General features: G+C 45.4%; 1 protein-coding gene across 8 annotated transcripts in view; it reads right to left on the bottom strand.

Moving 5' to 3' along the window:
- acsbg2 (acyl-CoA synthetase bubblegum family member 2) overlaps window positions 1-17,874 on the bottom strand; it is a 58,361-nt gene that overhangs the window by 17,613 nt on the left and 22,874 nt on the right. For all 8 annotated transcript variants that reach the window (XM_078198416.1, XM_078198414.1, XM_078198413.1 and 5 more), the window contains 6 exons: window positions 16,760-16,848; window positions 9,260-9,380; window positions 7,736-7,816; window positions 5,014-5,163; window positions 2,590-2,766; window positions 517-698 (listed from right to left, as the gene is read on the bottom strand). In XM_078198416.1, the coding sequence (XP_078054542.1) occupies window positions 517-698; window positions 2,590-2,766; window positions 5,014-5,163; window positions 7,736-7,816; window positions 9,260-9,380; window positions 16,760-16,848 (800 nt within the window). The remainder of the gene's footprint in view (window positions 1-516; window positions 699-2,589; window positions 2,767-5,013; window positions 5,164-7,735; window positions 7,817-9,259; window positions 9,381-16,759; window positions 16,849-17,874) is intronic.

The following is a 17,874-nucleotide window of genomic DNA, read 5'->3' as shown; positions in this document are numbered from 1 at the left end:
GACAGTACAGAAGCAATCCATTTGGCCCATTGAGCCTGCACTGACACACCAACAGAGCATCGTACCCCACATATTTAACCCGCTAATCTCCCTAACCTCACCTGTGAAGTTATAAGAACATTTAAACCAATGGTTGAAACTAAACGAGATTTAGGGCAGCACGGTGGTTAGCACTGCTGCCTCACATCGCCAGGGACCCGGGTTCAATTCCGGCCTCGGGTCACTGTGTGGAGTTTGCACATTCTCCCCGTGTCTGCGTGGGTTTCCTCCGGGTGCTCCGGTTTCCTCCCGCAGTCCGAAGATGAGGGGTTAGGTTGATTGGCCTTGCTTAATTGCCCCGTAGTGTTAGGGGGATTGGGAGGGTAAATGGGGTTACGTGGATAGGACCTGGGTGGGAATGTGGTCGGTACAGGCTCGATGGGCCAAATGGCCTCCCTCTGCACTGTAGATTCTATGATTCTATCACAGAGAAAAGTGGATGTCACTAAACGATTGCACATCCTACTTGACACGTACCCATTCATGCGATTTAGATTGTTTTTCAAACCAACGTCTTTCGCCCAGGAAGCCACTTTCCTCCTCAAGGTGGAGGATTTTGCTCCTACAGTCTTCATTTTCTCCTGCATCTTCTCCCAGACGCGGGGCACGCCCATGAATGCTGTCGGACGCACCTCCTTCATTGTCGTCACCAAAGAGCCCTGGAGATCGATCACAATTAGAACACATTGCATTTGTTTGCACCCCAGGTAAAGTTCTCAGTGAGGTGTACTGCAAAATATTTATACCAAGAATCATACATGTCTATTAACAAAAGTATCTCTCGACTTACAAGCCCTATTACAATATTGCTTTCAACAGGTGGTGCATTTTAAAAAAGCCCAACTTATCCACACATTATACACAGGAACATCAAACAGGTGGATACAGAATAAATTGTATCGTTCCCCATGGTATTTTACACTTCATAATTAGATTTACAAAAGTATAAGATTTGTACAGGCAGTGATTTCTGGAACATATTCATAGAATCCCTACAGCGCAGAAGGAGGCCATTCAGCCCATCGAGCCAGCACCGACAATCCCACCCAGGCCCCACATATTTACCCTGCTAATCCCCTGACACTAAGGGGCAATTTAGCATGGCCAATCCTCCTAACCCGTACATCTTTGGACTGTGGGAGGAAACTGGAGCACCCGGAGGAAACCCACGCAAACACGGGGAGAACATGCAAACTCCACACAGACAGTGACCCGAGGCCGGAATTGAACCCGGGTCTCTGGTTTTGTGAGGCAGCAGTGCTAACCACTGTGCCACCGTGCCGCCCATTATTGATCTCCCAAATGTCCCTATCCTTGTTGTCTTCTTTATTTTCTATCAAATCTAGTAACAAGGAAGCACCATATCCAATCAGAATCACTTTAATGGCAATTGTAAAGTCAACGTTTTGGATCAATCCATTTTTAGCTCAGTTGGCTAGACAGCTAGCGTGTGGATCTGACTCACGTCAATAACATGGGGTTCGATCCCCGGCCCAGCTGAGGCAGGCTTGGGGCCTACCTCTGTGCTTGACCTGTGGTGAAAATCACAACACTCCGCCATGGCTTAGGGAATAATGGCCAAGAACCTGCCTCTGGGCTGAGCACTGGAGATTACATTCACACAAGCTGGCTACCATATTTGAATTTTAACAGTGAAACTTTGAAACTCAGAACACTTCCTCCAAATGCAAAGAACAGAAATACTGCACCAGGTGTGGTCCAATCAATACATGTTGGTATTTATCCTTTATATGACCAGTACTCTTTTACTCGCTGAGATATTCCTTTAGCAGGCCATTCCATGCATCACCAATCTACTGTGCTCACCCCAGTCCAACGCCAGCATCTCTACATCAGAAATTAAAGGGGACATTGTCCCTGCTAATTCCTTCTTTGGCTTGGGTGCCAATTAATCTAATTGTGCTCCTGTTTAGCACCCCTGTTTTCTCACATTAGGGACGCTATATAAACGCAGGTTGTTTTTGGCATATTGTTGAAATTGAGGGAGCTGGAACTTGTTCGCAGCCCGGGTTGTACAGGAAACCCCACGCTGCAGAAATAAACCATTCACATTCTTAGAATCATAGAATGCTACAGTGCTGAAGGAGGCCATTCGGCCCATCGAGTCTGCACTGACCACAATCCCACCCAGGCCCTATCCCCGTAACCCCCATGCATTTTACTGTGCTAGTCCCCCTGACATTAAGAGGTAATCTTGCATGGCCAACCCACCTAACCCGTGCATCTTTGGACCTTTGGGAGGAAACCGGAGCGCCCGGAGGAAACCCACACAGACATGGGGAGAATGTGCAAACTCCACACAGACAGTGACCCAAGCCGAATCGAACCCGTGTCCCTGGCGCTGTGAGGCAGCAGTGCTAACCACTGTGCCACCCTTGGTATTCTCCCTCCTGCAAGGCAGTTAGAGAAACTGCAATTGTGGAGAAGTTAGCAAATGCATATCTTCTCTCCTTATGGAAATGGAGACTACAATTGTCTCTAAATTTCATGTCGCATTATATATATATTAATATATATATATTTTTTTACCTTCAGTGCATCAGGTTGTGCAAAGTAAGTGGTTCCTCCAAACTTTATGGACAGCCAGATATCGATCATTTGAGCAGCGATGTGGCTGAGTGGCAGGTAACTAACGATAGCTTCTTGGCTCTCAGTGGCTGGCCGCAGGTTCACCATGTTTCCCGCTGCATGAGCTGTCCATGTTAGCTGCAATTACAAAACAAGGATTCTTAAAACAGACCCACAGCCAGAGACGCATCACTAACCTAAGCGTAAGCACACAACATTCGTCATCCCCACCCCGAGATGAGGGTGTTGCCGGCATTGAATCCCTACAATGTAGAAGGAGGCCATTCGGCCCATCAAGTCTCCATCGACAGAGCATCCCACCTGGACCCTATCCGTAACCCCACATGTTTACCTGCTAATCCCCCTAATCCACACATCTTGGGACACTAAGGGGCAATTTAGCATGGCCAATCCACCCAGCCGGCACCTCTTTTGGACAATGGGAGGAAACACACGCAGACACGGGGAGAACGTACAGGCTGGAATTTTACCACCTCGCAAATCGGGATGGGTGAGGCTGGCAGAACGGAATTCTCCGTTGGCCTCGGGCGGTATTTTACGAGCCTCGCCCTAGCGACAGTCACCCAAGGCTGGAACCAAACCTGGGTCCCTGGCGCTGCGAGGCAGCAGTGCTAACCACTGTGCCACCGTGTCACCCAAAGCCCATTCATTAGCCATCCCTCTTTGCCCTGACATAGTGGCATGCCAACTTTCTGAATGGCTGATGTTCCTGAGACGTTGGCATTCCCTTAGTGGGAAATAACAACTCGTCTACACCTTTATCCTGCTTTAAAAAGGGATATAGCATTTTGCTCCCCCCTTTGCAGTTTCAAACATACAGGGTCTGCTGAACCCACGCCAACCTCTCTGACAGCTGCTGTGTGACCCACGTAGAGTTGGGTTCTCGGGGTACAGGTGGGACAGATTGTGACAATGCACAATTAGAAGTATCAGGATGATTTCTTCATTTTCCCAACCTTAGAAACTTTTTTTGTTTCTTCGTGTATAAAAAATAATTCTGGAAAAGGGTTGTTGTGTTTTATTTCTTCCAGGTAGCCAAGAAGCTAAATGCTGCAATGGCTCACATCAAAATATAACTCTTTAAAACACACGCTTTATCTTAAAGAGATTGACTGACAACATTTGGTTTTTTGTGTGTGTGTGTGTGTGTGGGGGTGTGTGTGTGTGTGTGTGTGGGGGGGTGTGGGTGTGGGTGGGGGTGGGGGTGGGGCGCGCACGCAACAGAATCATCCTGATGAATGACTTCATCAGTCTAAAGATTGACTGGGGTTTTTTGTTTATTCGTTCATGGGATGTGGGCATCAATGTCTGGGCTGGCATTTACCCATCCCTAATTGCCCTTTAACTGAGTGGCTTGCCAAGCCATTTCAGAAGGCAGTTAAGAGTTAGCCACGTTGCTGTGGATCTGGAGTCACATGTAGGCCAGACCAGATAAGGAGTTTCTTCCATCAAGGAATCAAATTGTTTATACAACAATCGATAATGGTTTCATGGTCACTTTTAATTCCAGAGTTTTATTGAATTCAAATTTCACCATCTGCAGTGGTGGGATTTGAACCCGGGTCCCCAGAACATTGCCCTGGGTCTCTGGATTACTAGTCCACTGATAATGTCACTACGCCACCACCTTCCCATAAGACTAAAATGATAAAATATCAGGGGCGAGGGGGACATCACTCTGAATTGCTATGCTTTTAACCAAGAAAAGGGAGAGTAATGGAATCAAATTCCATAAGATTAAGTGGGACAAATGGCAATGTAAATGATGCTAACATCTCAGAGAAAGTGACCATAACATAGATTAGATCACACTCTTCGTTTCAAAAACAAGGGCAAATAAGAACAAATTCAACACCAAGGAGATTGGTTCATTCAAGCCAATCGGTAACATTGGAAGGACAGCAGATTTCCTTCCCCAAAAAAGGACATTAGGGAACAGGATGGGTTTTTCCCAACAATCAGCGCTAGTTCTCATGGTCACCATTACTGAGGCTGGCTTTCAATTCCAGATTTATTGATGGAATTCAAATTCCGCCCGCTGCCCTGGTGGGATCTGAACCCAGCTCTGATCTCGGATGACGGGCCAGCCAATCCCTCAGCGTCCGAGGGCCACCTCATTGGGATGGGGCTCTCAGAGGTAGCCGTTGAACTGACCGCCTCCTCAAAAACTTCCCTCCGGGTGGGTTCCCGACTCTCATTTCCTCACAACAGCAGAAACAGGACCCACTTCCTGTGGTATTTTTAGGCCGAAGTTAAGAACTTAAAGCATTTTACTTTTAAAATGGAAAACTCCTTCCACTTTATTAAAAGGCGGTGACATTAAATCAAACATAAGATAGATTGTGTTAATAGGATAACTCTTACATTATCATGGCTAAGCATGACTCCCTTTGGTGGTCCAGTGGTCCCCGAAGTGTAGATGAGCGTGCAACATTGATTCGGTTTCTGGGAGGCAATAATCTCATCAAGTTGCGAATCTGGCACTTCCTTCCCGAGGTGCATGAATTCTGCCCACTTTGAAGACATAAGAAAGCACATTATCAGATATATCTCCAGAAGCTAACTACAGGTCTGCTTCTTGAAAATATCCAACCTCAAAAGAAACTCCAGTATATGCCAAACTCCAGCCCAGATATTAAATCCAAACCGACTCCATCTTACTACATCATAGTAATTACATCCTCCTATCTCTCTGGATACTTGCTATTTATTTATTAGTGTCACAAGTAGGCTTACATTCAACACTGCACTGAAGTTACTGTGAAAATCCCCGAGTCGCCACACTCTGGCGCCTGTTCGGGTTACACCGAGGGAGAATTTAGCATGGCCAATGCACCTAACCAGCATGCCTTTCGGACTGTGGAAACGGGAGTCCCCGGAGGAAACCCACGCAGGCGCAGGGAGAACGTGCAAACTCCGCACAGACAATGACCCGAGGCTGGAAATCGAACCGGGTCCCTGCCGCTGTGAGGCAGCAGTGCTAACCACTGTGCCACCATGTCGCCCGTTTAAATTAATTTATCCACAGCACATCATAGGCCAAGTGAAATTTCCTGAACCTTGCTTATGCTCGTTTGCAAAGATTTAGGGGACAATCTTACCAAAAAGATTCTAAGTGCCGAATGAGCATGAAAACGGGACAGAATTGTGTCGATTTTTTCGGCAAGCTCCCAGTTGCAATTGTATAACGCTTCGGGGAAAAAAAAGGCCAGATAAAATTCTCACCTAATTCAGAGCCTCTTCTCACCCCCCTCCCGATGGCTGCCCTGGACACACACTCCCAGATGTAACATATACTAAAACAATGTGTCAAAAGTCCTCTCTCCAGATAGAAACTAAAAATGTGTCCCATGCACAAGGTGCTTAATGAAGCCACACTGATCCCCCAGCGAGTAGATGGTTTGTTTCCAGTAGAAACCTTCCTATGCCCTCAGTTGTGGAAACAGCAGCGGGCAGTCCCAGACTAGGGTAGAGCACGCTCACTGGGCCTACCTGAAGTGCTAGTTGTATACATCAGAAAAGGACCATAAAGATTAGAGCACAGGAGAAGCCTCTTAATCTTCAATTGGATCAGCACCAGCTCTTCAACTCTAATCCCATTTCCACAGAACCATAGAATCCCTACTGTGGAGAAGGGCCACAGTCCCACTCAGGCCCTATTCCCGTCACCCCACACATTTACCCTGCTAATCCCCCTGACATTAGGGTAAATTTAGCACGGCCAATCAACCTAACTCGCACATCTTTGGATTATGGGAGGAAACTGGAGCAGCCGGAGGAAACCCACGCAGACACATGGAGAATGTGCAGACTCCACACAGTGACCCAAGGCCGGAGTTGAACCTGGGTCCCTGGTGCTGTGAGGCAACAGTGCTAACCACCATGCAACCGTGCCGCCTCTTACTCTTCTGAACTCCAGTGGGGACAAACCTAACCTCTCCACCCTTTCCCTGTAAGATAACTCGCCTATTCCTGATATTAGTCGCGTAAAGCTTCTCTGAACTGCCTCAAACCCGCTTACATCTTTCATGGTAGCAAAGTGATTAGCACTGCTGCTTCACAGCGCTAGGGTTCAATTCCAGCCTCGGATTACTGTCTGTTTGGAGTTTGTATGTTCTCCCCGTGTCTGTGTGGGTTCCCCCGGGTGCTCTGGTTTCTTCCCACAGTCCAAAGATGTGCAGGTTAGGTGGAATGGCCATGCTAAATTCTCCTTAGTGTCCAAAGAAGGATTAGCAGGGTAAATACGTGGGGTTATAGAGATACGGCTTGGGAAACGCGTTTTGGCAAGAGCAAGTGCAGACTTGATGGGCCAAATGGCCTCCTTCTGCATTGCAGAGATTCAATGATTTTATGAGACCAACATTGTGTGTGTGTGTGTGTGTGTGTGTGTGGGGGGGGAATTGTAATTAAAACTTGCAGAATACTGAGAGGTCTAGATAGAGTGGAGGTGGCGAGAATGTTTTCACTAGTGGGAGAGACTAGAACGAGGGCACAACCTCAGAGTGAAGGGATGATCCTTTAAAACTGAGATGAGGAGGGATTTCTTCAGCCAGAGGGTGGTGAATCTGGAGAACTCATTGCCACAGAGGGCTGTGGTGGCCAGGTCATTGAGTGTCTTTAAGACAGAGATAGATAGGTTCTTGATTAATAAGGGTATCAAGGGTTACGGGGAGAATGGGGAAGAGATTCATATCAGCCATGATTGAATGGCGGGGCAGACTCAATGTGTTGAATGGCTTAACTCTGCTCCTATATCTTACGGTACACAATACTCCAGACGTGGTCCCACCAATGCCTTGTACAATTGAAGCATAACCTCCCTTACTTTTATAATCAACTCCCCTCACAATAAACTGTAACATTCTATTTGCTTTCGTCCTCCATATATTTTAATTACCAATCCCTTAAGGGAATATTTTGCTGTTTAGCAGCTGGTCATAAATACCAATGTTGGTACCAATATTGTCAAAAATGTTTGTGCTGCATAATGAGAACAGGCTGCTTCGACCAATTGGAATTCTACATTCCTACTTGTTTATTCAATCTCATCCAGAAGAATTTATTCGGCTGAGTAAGTTATACCTACAGTGTAAAGGTTTGGTCTCTTCTCCTTCAGTTCATCCTTGTACTGTACGATCGCCTTTAAGTGTGGAAGCTGATCCTGAATCTGAAAATAAAGGGTTATATGTAACACGCTCGCAAAAAACAATAAGAAACGTATCAACACAGGCATAAGCTAACTGTGCGACATGACATTCCAATAGGATATCAAGGTCTAGAAACTGCTGTGCGTGATATTGGAATTCAAAATCTCAATACATTCCATTAAGGACAGGAAAATCCTCGGTGAGATAAATGGTTAACTTGCTCATGTTTACCAGGCTGCTTTCTGGGATGGCAGGTCTGTCATACGAGGACAGACTAAGCCGGTTAGAATTGTATTCACTGGAGTTTAGAAGAGTGAGAGATCTCATAGAAACTTATAAAATTCTACCAGCGTTAGACAGGGTAGATTCAGAAAGAATGTTCCCAATGGCGGGGGAGTCCAGAACTAGGGGTCATAGTTTGAGGATAAGGGATAAGCCTTTTAGAACTGAAGTGAAGAGAAATGTCTTCACCCAGAGGGTGGTGAATGTGTCGAATTCACTACCACAGAAAGTAGTTGAGGACAAAACGTTGTCTGATTTCAAGAAGGAATTAGATATAGCTCTTGGGGCTAAAGGGATCAAGGGATATTGGAATGGGGGGGGGGGGAGAAAATCAGGATATTGAATTCGATGATCAGTCATGATCAAGATGAACTCGAAGGGCCATTGGTTAGCACTGCTGCCTCACAGGCTCAGGGACTCGGGTTTGATTCCGGCCTTCGGTGACTGTGTGGAGTTAGTACGTTCTCCCATTGTCTGCTGGGTTTCCTCCCGGTGCTCCGGTTTCCTCCCACGGTGCAAAGATGTGCGGGTTAGATGCAGTGGCCATTCTAACTGTCCCTTAGTGTCCCAAGATGTGTAGGTTAGGTGGATTAACCATGGTAAATGCACGGGGTTACAGGGATAGGGTGAAGGAGAGGGCCTGGGTAAGATGTCTTCAGAGTATCAGTGCAGACTTGATGGGCCAAATGGCTTCCTTCTGCGCTGTAAGAATTCTATATATCTATGTTTCTGAGAAAGTGCTGGCATGGAACTGACGGGCTGAATGTGCTGTGATTTTGTTGTCATTCTCTATGGCTGGGGGAAAACTCCAAGAGCACAAAGCAGTAAGAATAGAAAACTAAAACATTAACTAAATATAATGGAGGGATTAACACAGTGGGAGCACACGGAATACTAGAATGTGTGCCCAAGAATAATAGATCCCAAATCTTAAGAGTTATAATCTCGCATTGCATTCTCAAGAAATCCAATAGTGTGATCAGAATAACATGTAATATATCACTACTATTAGTGGCTTAGAAGAAATCATATACATCCTTTGGTTGTTACATACGCCCAAGCACAATGTTGTAAGCCTTAGCCGATCCATTTAGGAAACAATTACTAACACATGCAAAGTGTTTTATCTTTTTAAACAAGAAACTTGATTCACTGTACAATTTCAGGAATAGCCCACAAACCTGCAAGATCTTCTGTACTTGCTTGTTGTTCTCTACGACCAAGATATTAGCTTCACTGTCATTTGCCACATAGTGACAGGCCTCAGGTGAATTTGTGGTGTAGATTCCCACAGCCAATCCGCTAATGTGCAAAAGAAACGAAGAGAAAGAAATCTTTAAAAATGCAAGGCTCCGAAAGTCTGAAGCCTTCCCAGCAGTTGACCACAGGTCTGGCGAGTTTGCCAGGACCGCCACGTTTACTGAACGGTCTGGAATAGCGGGCGGACAGTGGGGAAGGAAGGGAAGGAGGAGTGGAACTGCCATTCTGAGGCTATCAATATAAAGGGGATTAGGACAGGGGCAGGGGCTAACTTGTTAGGGAGCCCCTGCACTTAGGCCTTCTGGTGGGACCCAACGTACAGATGAAGCAGGTCTTGGCTCACCTTGTGTGTCTGCATTGTTATAAAATCTTTGCTTTAAATTCGGGAGCCACTTTCTAGTACATAGACTATGCAGCACAGAAACAGGCCATTTAGCCCAAATTGCTGGAGCTCCTATTTATATATTGTATATATATATATAAAACGCCACGTGCATTTCCTCTAATGCACTCTTCTAGATTTGGAAGCATGCAAGCTTTTTGCCCAGAGTTCCACATTCTAACTACTCTCTGAGTAAAGACATTTCTTCTCATTTTCCGCACTGGATTTATTAGTAACTATTGTGTATTTTTGGCCCCTGGTCTTGGATTCTCCCAGCAGTGTCCTACCCACATCTAACCCATTCATGTTAGAAAACTCCACCAGCTCTGCTCCAAGTCTTCTCTTTTCTAAAGAAGTGCCAACCTATTTAACCTTCCCCGACAGTTGTTATATTTCATGTCTAGTACGAAATTGGAAATCTTTTTTTTTTTAAAAAACACTTTCTCCAGGGCTTGTGTGTCTGTGTGCACAATTCTGCGGGTGCAGCCTAACAGGAGTCCTGTATAACTTTAACATAACTTCACTACAGTTTCAGATTGCTAGAAATAAATCCCAGGGCTTTGTTAGCATTTTTAATTGCTTTGCTGACCTGCAATGTTGCTCTTAATAAGTTGAACAATTTCATTCCTAGATCCCTTTGCTCTTAACTCATTCAGTTCCTTATTTTCTAAGCTTAGGTGGTGATTATTCCTTCTACTGAAGTACGGTATAAGGGAAGTGATACACTAGTCGACCTGCATATAAAACAACCCCACTTTCTTTGGTGCCAAAATGCATGTTTATTTATCAGTGTCACAAGTAGACTTACAATAACACTGCAATGAAGTTACTGTGAAAATCCCCTTGTCATCACACTTCAGCGCCTGTTCGGGTACACTGAGGGAGAATTTAGCATGGCCGATGCACCGAACCAGCACGTCTTTCGGACTATGGGAGGAAACCGGAGAACCCAGAGGAAACCCACGCAGGCATGGGGAGAACATGCAGACTCCGCACAGACAATGACCCTAGACGGGAATCGAACCCGGGTCCCTAGCGCTGTGAGGCAGCAGTGCTAACCACTGTGCCGCCCCATGTTTAGGCCTATGCTCAGCAGGTTAGTTAACCACCCCATTTTTCAGTAAACAAATGCATATTTAGGACATTCAGAGATACACGTTTAGGGTTATACTCGCTTTAAAAATGATGCATGGCATCAAGCAGGCGATATAGGCCGTGTTGCCAAGAGGAAGTGTGGGAATTTAAGACATTCCCACACAGAGCAATTGACCAATAGAAATGGATCCTCCTGCAGTAACAGCGCCTGTTTTTGGAAGGATTTTTTTGAAGCTCCAAAGGTTGACTACATCTATATTACAATTTAAGTTTCTAATGACTTCTTGCATTTCTTCCTTAATGTCAACTGTATCCCCAGTTTAGAATTAAATAACTTGTCAAATTAGCATATGGTACTAAGTCCAGATCATTAGTGTAAATTATAACATTGGTCCAAACACTGATTTTCTGGAACACCTTCCATTTTGTGTCATCGCCCTTTACGCAGATTAACTTTTAGCCAAGTCACTCCTTGTTCGACTTGTTCATAAAATTTTAACCGTCGTTTGTTTTAAGATTACTATGTGGTATCCTATCAAAGGCCTTTTGATACCCATCTATTGCGTTGCCCGGTTCTACTCTGTTACCCCTTCAAACAACTATCAGATTAATTAAGCATGACTTTGCTTTTCTGACACTGTGCTCAGTGTTTCCTCTCAACAGAATCACTCCTTTTAGTCATGGTTCCAATATCCTTCCTATCATCTATCATTAAGGTCATTTATAGTCTCCAGATTTTATTCTATCTCTCTTTATGTACAGAAGAACAATATTAGCTGTTGTCCTCTGGGACTATCCCATCTTCTTATCTACAAATAAACTACTACCTCTGCATCTCCTCCCTTGAAGATACATGGATCCACACCATCCAAACCCGGGATCATATCCTCTTCTCGTTTTTAAAGTTCATCACTCATTTTCCCTTCTCCAGCCCAACAGCTCGATATTCTTTTTAAGCTGATCCTTGAGTGAAATGCCCACTTCATTACTCATAAAAATGGACGCAAGTAGTTATACTTCAAGGGCAGCAAGGTGGCACAATGGTTAGCACAGTGCCAGGGACCCGGATTCGATTCCCAGCTTGGGTCACTGTCTATGCAGAGTCTGCACATTCTCCCCGTGTCTGCGTGAATTTCCTCCGGGTGCTCCCGTTTCCTCCCAGTCTGAAAGATGTGCTGGTTAGGTGTATTGGCCATGCTAAATTCTCCCTCAGTGTACCCGAACAGGCGCCGGAGTGTGGTGACCAGGGGATTTTCACTGTAACTTCATTGCAGTGGTGATGTAGCAATGATGTGGAGATGCCGGTGTTGGACTGGGATGGGCACAGTAAGAAGTCTCACAACACCAGGTTAAAGTCCAACAGGTTTATTTGGAATCATGAGCTTTCGGAGCACTGCTCCTTCATCAGGAGAGTCCCTCATTATTTAACCTGGTGTTGTGAGACTTCTTACAGTGTTAATGTAAGCCTACTTGGGACACTAATAAATAAACGTTAAACTCTATTTGTGCTCCTATCCCCTTACACAGTGTTTTGTGATATTTGTGTCATAGAATACTTCATTATTTCTTTTTATGCTCCCCAATAGCTTGATTTTGTCATTTCTTTTGCCTTCCTGATTTTTCAAAACCTCTCACATTAAGGCTGCTGCATTTTGGTTTGTTATCCTTCAGTATTGGAGTTTCTTAAATACAGGTCCTTTATTTCAGTTCCGTTTTTCCTTTAGCTCTTTGGCACAGAGGGTGGCGAATCCTTGGCGTGCTCCACCCCAGAGGAAGCTCAGTCACTGAGTATGTTTAAAGTAGAGATTGATAGATTTCTGATTCACAATAACGTAAAGAGAGTCTGTGTAAAAGGGATTGCAGCGTCTAATCAGCCATAATCCAACAGAATAGCAGAACAGGCTTGACGGGCTGAATGGCCTCCTCTAGTTCCTATGACCATTCAAACTCCCCATGATTCCCCTCTTTGTTTTTTGATGGAATACGTTTTCCTTGAACATGAATAATGTTGCCGGTTTATGATGATTTCCATTGCTCTCCCCCCCACTAACTGCTTGCCTTTAATTCCAGACTCATCGCCTCATATTTTATTTGTGTTACTCTCAATCTTAACCTTGAACTTTCATTGTCCGAGTCAAAATGGATCTTTAGTCGATTAGTCAGTATACACTCTGACCCGCATGTTAGTGAAGTAAGGATGGTGGTAATTTCTTTTCAAACATACACCTTGACATTTAACCGACTGTTCCTGCGGTGACATGGGGAGGTCAATGAACAACAAAAGCCGCCCGGAAATGCAAGGTTTGCAATTCAAATTCATTGCACAACTCGGCCGGGAGCCACAGTAAGCAGAGACTTACATCTCTAAAATATGTTGTTTAAAAGAGAGCAGAGGCAGCGGAGGGAGTGGAGGAGGCGGCGATGAGGGGGAGGGGAGGGAAGAGAGCAGAGGAGGAGGAGGTGAAGGGAAGGGGAGAGAGCGGAGGAGGAGAAGGCGGCGAGGGGGCGGGAGGAAGGAAGCGGAGGAGACGGGGGGGGGGGGGGGGGGGGGAAGCAGAGGAGGTGAGGGAGGAAGAGAGCAAAGTAGGAGAGGAGAGGAGAGAGAGACAGAGATTTGGCAGAAGGTGTAATGTTGTCTTCCAGAATGTGATATTGGCAGAATGGAAAGAATGAACATTCTTTTGTCTGCATGAACCCTGCTAGAATGAATCATTGAGCTTTATTCTGCCTGACAGAGCTGTGAGGAATATCAGCAATAACATTCTTTAACAGCAAGCTTCTTATTGTTTCAGTGCCTGCACACACAATACACTCGACAGTGACTCAAGAAATGTACTCGTACTTTACTTAGGGCTCATAATCACTGTCCTACGCAGCAGTTTGTTGTTTACTTTCTTTTAAATAATGATCTGTCTACTTTGAGGCTATGTTGCGTTTATTTTTCCATGACTTCATTGTTAACCAAAACTGCCCCCCAACTCTGATCCTATCCCTATAACCCCACACATGTCCCATAGCTAATCTCCCTAACCTACACATTGTTGGACACTAAGGGGCAATTTAGTATGGCCAATTCATCTACCCTGCATATCTTTGGACTGAGGGAAGAAACCGGAGGAAACCCACGCAGACACGGGGAGAACGTGCAAACTCCACACAGACAGTGACCCAAGCCGGGAATTGAATCTGGACCCCTGGTGTCGCCCCAAAAGCATTTTCGATATTCTCATCGGAAATAGCAACAGCTCAGTGTCAGGTTGTAGATGGAGGGATCAACACCAACATTCCAGAAAGATCATGAACAGCACGGTGGCAGAGTGGTTGGCATTGCTACCTCACAGCGCCAGGGACCCAGGTTCAATTCCGGCCTTGGTTGACTGTGTGGAGTTTGCACGTTCTCCCCGTGTCTGCGTGGGTTTCCTCCAAGTGTACCTGTTTCCTCCCACACACCAAGAGATGTGTAGGTTAGGTGGATTGGCCATGCTAAATTGCCCCTCATGGCACAATGGTTACACTGCTGCCTCACAGCGCCAGGGACACGGGTTTGATTCTTGGCTTGGGTGGCTGCCTGTACGGAGTCCACACGTTCTCCCCATTAGAAAATGGCTGAGGCATTGAACAGGTATTTTGTGTCGGTCTTCACAGTGGAAGACACAAATAACATGCCAAAAATTGGTGACAGGAAGGCTATGGCAGCTGAGGACCTAGAAACTATCATTATCACAAAAGAGGTAGTGTTGGGCAAGTTAATGGGGCTAAAAGTAGACAGGTCTCCTGGTCCTGATGGAATGCGTCCCAGGGTACTAAAAGGGATGGCGGGAGAAATAGCAACTGCACTAGTGGTAATTTACCAAAATTTGCTAGACTCTGGGGTGGTTCCCGCAGATTGGAAAACAGCAAATGTGATGCCACTGTTTAAAAAAAGGAGGTAGACAAAAGGCAGGAAACTATAGGCCGGTTAGCTTAACTTCTGTAGTAGGGAAAATGCTTGAATCTATCAAGGAAGAAATAACAAGACATCTGGATATAAACTGTCCCATTGGTAAGACGGTCATGTTTGACTAATTTGGTGGAATTCTTTGAGAACATTACATGTGCAGTGGACAATGGGGAACCTGTGGATGTGGTGTATCTGGATTTCCAGAAGGCATTTGACAAGGTGCCACACCAAAGACTGCTACCTAAGATAAAGGTGCACAGTGTTATGGGTAATGTATTAGCATGGATGTAGGATTGGTTAACTAACAGAAAGCAAAGAGTGGGGGTAAATGGGTGTTTTTCTGGTTGGCGATCAGTGACTAGTGGTGTGCCTCAGGGATCAGCGTTGGGACCGCAATTTTTTACGATTTACATAGATGATTTGGAGTTGGAGACCAAGTGTAGTGGGTCATAATTCGCAGATGACACTAAGATGAGTGGCAAAGCAAAGTGTGCAGAGGATGCTGAAAGTCTGCAAAGGGATATAGATAGTCTAAGTGAGTGGGCGAAGGTCTGGCAGATGCAGTACAATGTTAGTAAATGTGAGGTCATCCATTTTGGTAGGAATAACAGCAAAATGGACTGTTATTTAAATAGTAAAAAATTGCAGCATGCTGCTGTGCAGAGGAACCTGGGTGTCCTTGTGCAGGAATCACAAGACGTTGGCTTGCAGGTGCAGCAGGTAATTAGAAGGCAAATGGAATTTTGACCTACATTGCTAGAGGGATGGAGTTTAAAACAGTGAGGTTATGTTGCAGCTGTATAAGTTGCTGGTGAGGCCACACCTGAAGTACTGTGTACAGTTTTGGTCTCCTTACTTGAGAAAGGATATACTGGCACTGGAGGGGGTGCAGAGGAGATTCACTAGGTTGATTCCGGAGTTGAGAGGGTTGGCTTATGAGGAGAGACTGAGTAGACTGGGGCTATACTCATTGGCATTCAGAAGAATGAGGAGAGATCTTATAGAAACATAAGATTATGAAGGGAATAAATAAGATAGAAGCAGGGAAGTTATTTCCACTGGCAGGTGAAACTAGAACTAGGGGGCATGGCCTCAAAATAAGGGGAAGCAGATTTAGGACTGAGTTGAGGAGGAACTTCTTCATACAAAGGGTTGTGAATCTGTGGAATTCCCTGCCCAGTGAAGCAGTTGAGGCTACCTCATTGAATGTTTTTAAGGCAAGGATAGATAAATTTTTGAACAGTAAAGGAATTAAGGGTTATGGTGAGCGGGTGGGTAAGTGGAGCTAAGTCCATGAAAAGGTCAGCCATGATCTTACTGAATGGCGGAGCAGGCTCGAGAGCCAGATGGCCTACCTAGTTCTTATGTTCTTACGTCTGCATGGGTTTCCTCCAGATTCCATCCACAGTCCAAAAGACGTGCTGGTTGGGTGCACTGACCATGCTAAATTCTCCCTCAGTGTACCTGAACAGACGCCGGAGTGCGGTGACTAGTGGATTTTCACAGTAACTTCATTGCAGTGTTAATGTAAGCCTACTCGTGACAATAATAAATGAATAATTCGGGTTATGGAGATAGGGCCAGGGTGGGATTGTTGTCGGTGCAGGCTCAATGGGTCGAATGGCCTCTTTCTGCACTGTAGGGATTCTATGAATGTAAGAATATCAGGTTTCTGTGCTAGCTTGTGTTTTGGATGATGATAATCTTTACTGAGATGCAGTAATTTATCAATGAAATATGTGACTAAAACTAAGTTACATTATTTGACTGGGTGATTCTAAAAATTGCCTTGCTATCCAGTGATACACTAGAACGCATGACATGATAAGGGCTCTGTAGGTCTGCCTGCATTCAGCATCAAGATTAGCACAGGAAGCATAGACACCTGGACAGCTGCCAAAGGGCTGCCACCCCAGCATGACTAAAGCCAAGCCAATTGGAAAGAAGCTCCATAAGAGGCTGCCACGTCAGCCATTGCAGTCTAATCAATAACTTGTGCCATACCCTGCCAGGATCGCTCCGATATCCGCAATGAACCACTCGGAGGAATTGAAACCAAGGATTCCAACACCATGGAAACGCTGGAGACCAAGCTATAAAAAAAATGAAAAGAACTGTCTTTAAAATGGTGTTTCCATACGCAAAGATGCAAATCTAGCCCATAAAACACACAATGACATTATTTTAGTTTCAAAGCAATGAAGTGACCTAATGATAGAATTGCGGTTGGACTGTGACCCCATTAGACTCCAAGAATAGATTATCGTAGAATCCCAGCAGTGCAGAAGGAGGCCATTCGGGCCATCGAGTTTGCACCGATCACAGTCCCACACAGGGCCTATCCGCATAACCCCACGTATTTACCCTGCTAATCCCCCTGACACTAAGGGGCAATTTAGCATGGCCAATCAACGTAACCCGCACATCTTTGGACTGTGGGAGGAAACCGGGGCTCCCGGAGGAAACCCACGCAGACACAACTCCACACAGACAATCACCCAAGCCGGGAATTGAACCCGGACCCCTGGCTGTGAGGCAGCAGTGCTAACCACTATGCCACCATGCCGTCGCAAAAGCATTTTTGATATTCTCATCGGAATAAACAAAAGCTCAGTCTGAGGTTGTACATAGAGGGATCAACACTAACAATCCAGGAAGAGCATTGGCAGCATGGCGCACAATGGTTAACACTGCTGCCTCACAGCACCGGGGATCCGGGTTTGATTCCAGCCTCGGGTGACTGTCTATGTGGAGTTTGCACATTCTCCCAGTGTCTGCGTGGGTTTCCTCCCACAGTCCAAAAGCTGTATGGGTTAGGTGGATTACTGAGCTGGCCAGAATGAGCTTTTTGACTTGTGACTGCCGGAAGCTTCTTTATAAACTAGAGTGGGAGCAGGAACTACACACTACTTCACTATTGCCTGCTCGTGGTTTAACTGGAAATCGCGACAAACCAGAAATGTTAACATTCAAGTTAGGCAACTCACATGGAGGCCTGCTAAAGGACTGAGAACGGTAATGCAAATACCACTGGGGGAAACCACCTAAGATATCCTGCGCTCTTAAATAATAGACGTGAATTCAGAGCAATGAGAACCAAACTAGATCTGCAAGGATGG

This window comes from Mustelus asterias, chromosome 26 (genome assembly GCF_964213995.1).
Source record: "Mustelus asterias chromosome 26, sMusAst1.hap1.1, whole genome shotgun sequence".
NCBI lineage: Eukaryota > Metazoa > Chordata > Chondrichthyes > Carcharhiniformes > Triakidae > Mustelus > Mustelus asterias.
Note: the sequence above shows the minus strand (reverse complement) of the source record. Positions and strands in the feature narration are given on the sequence as shown.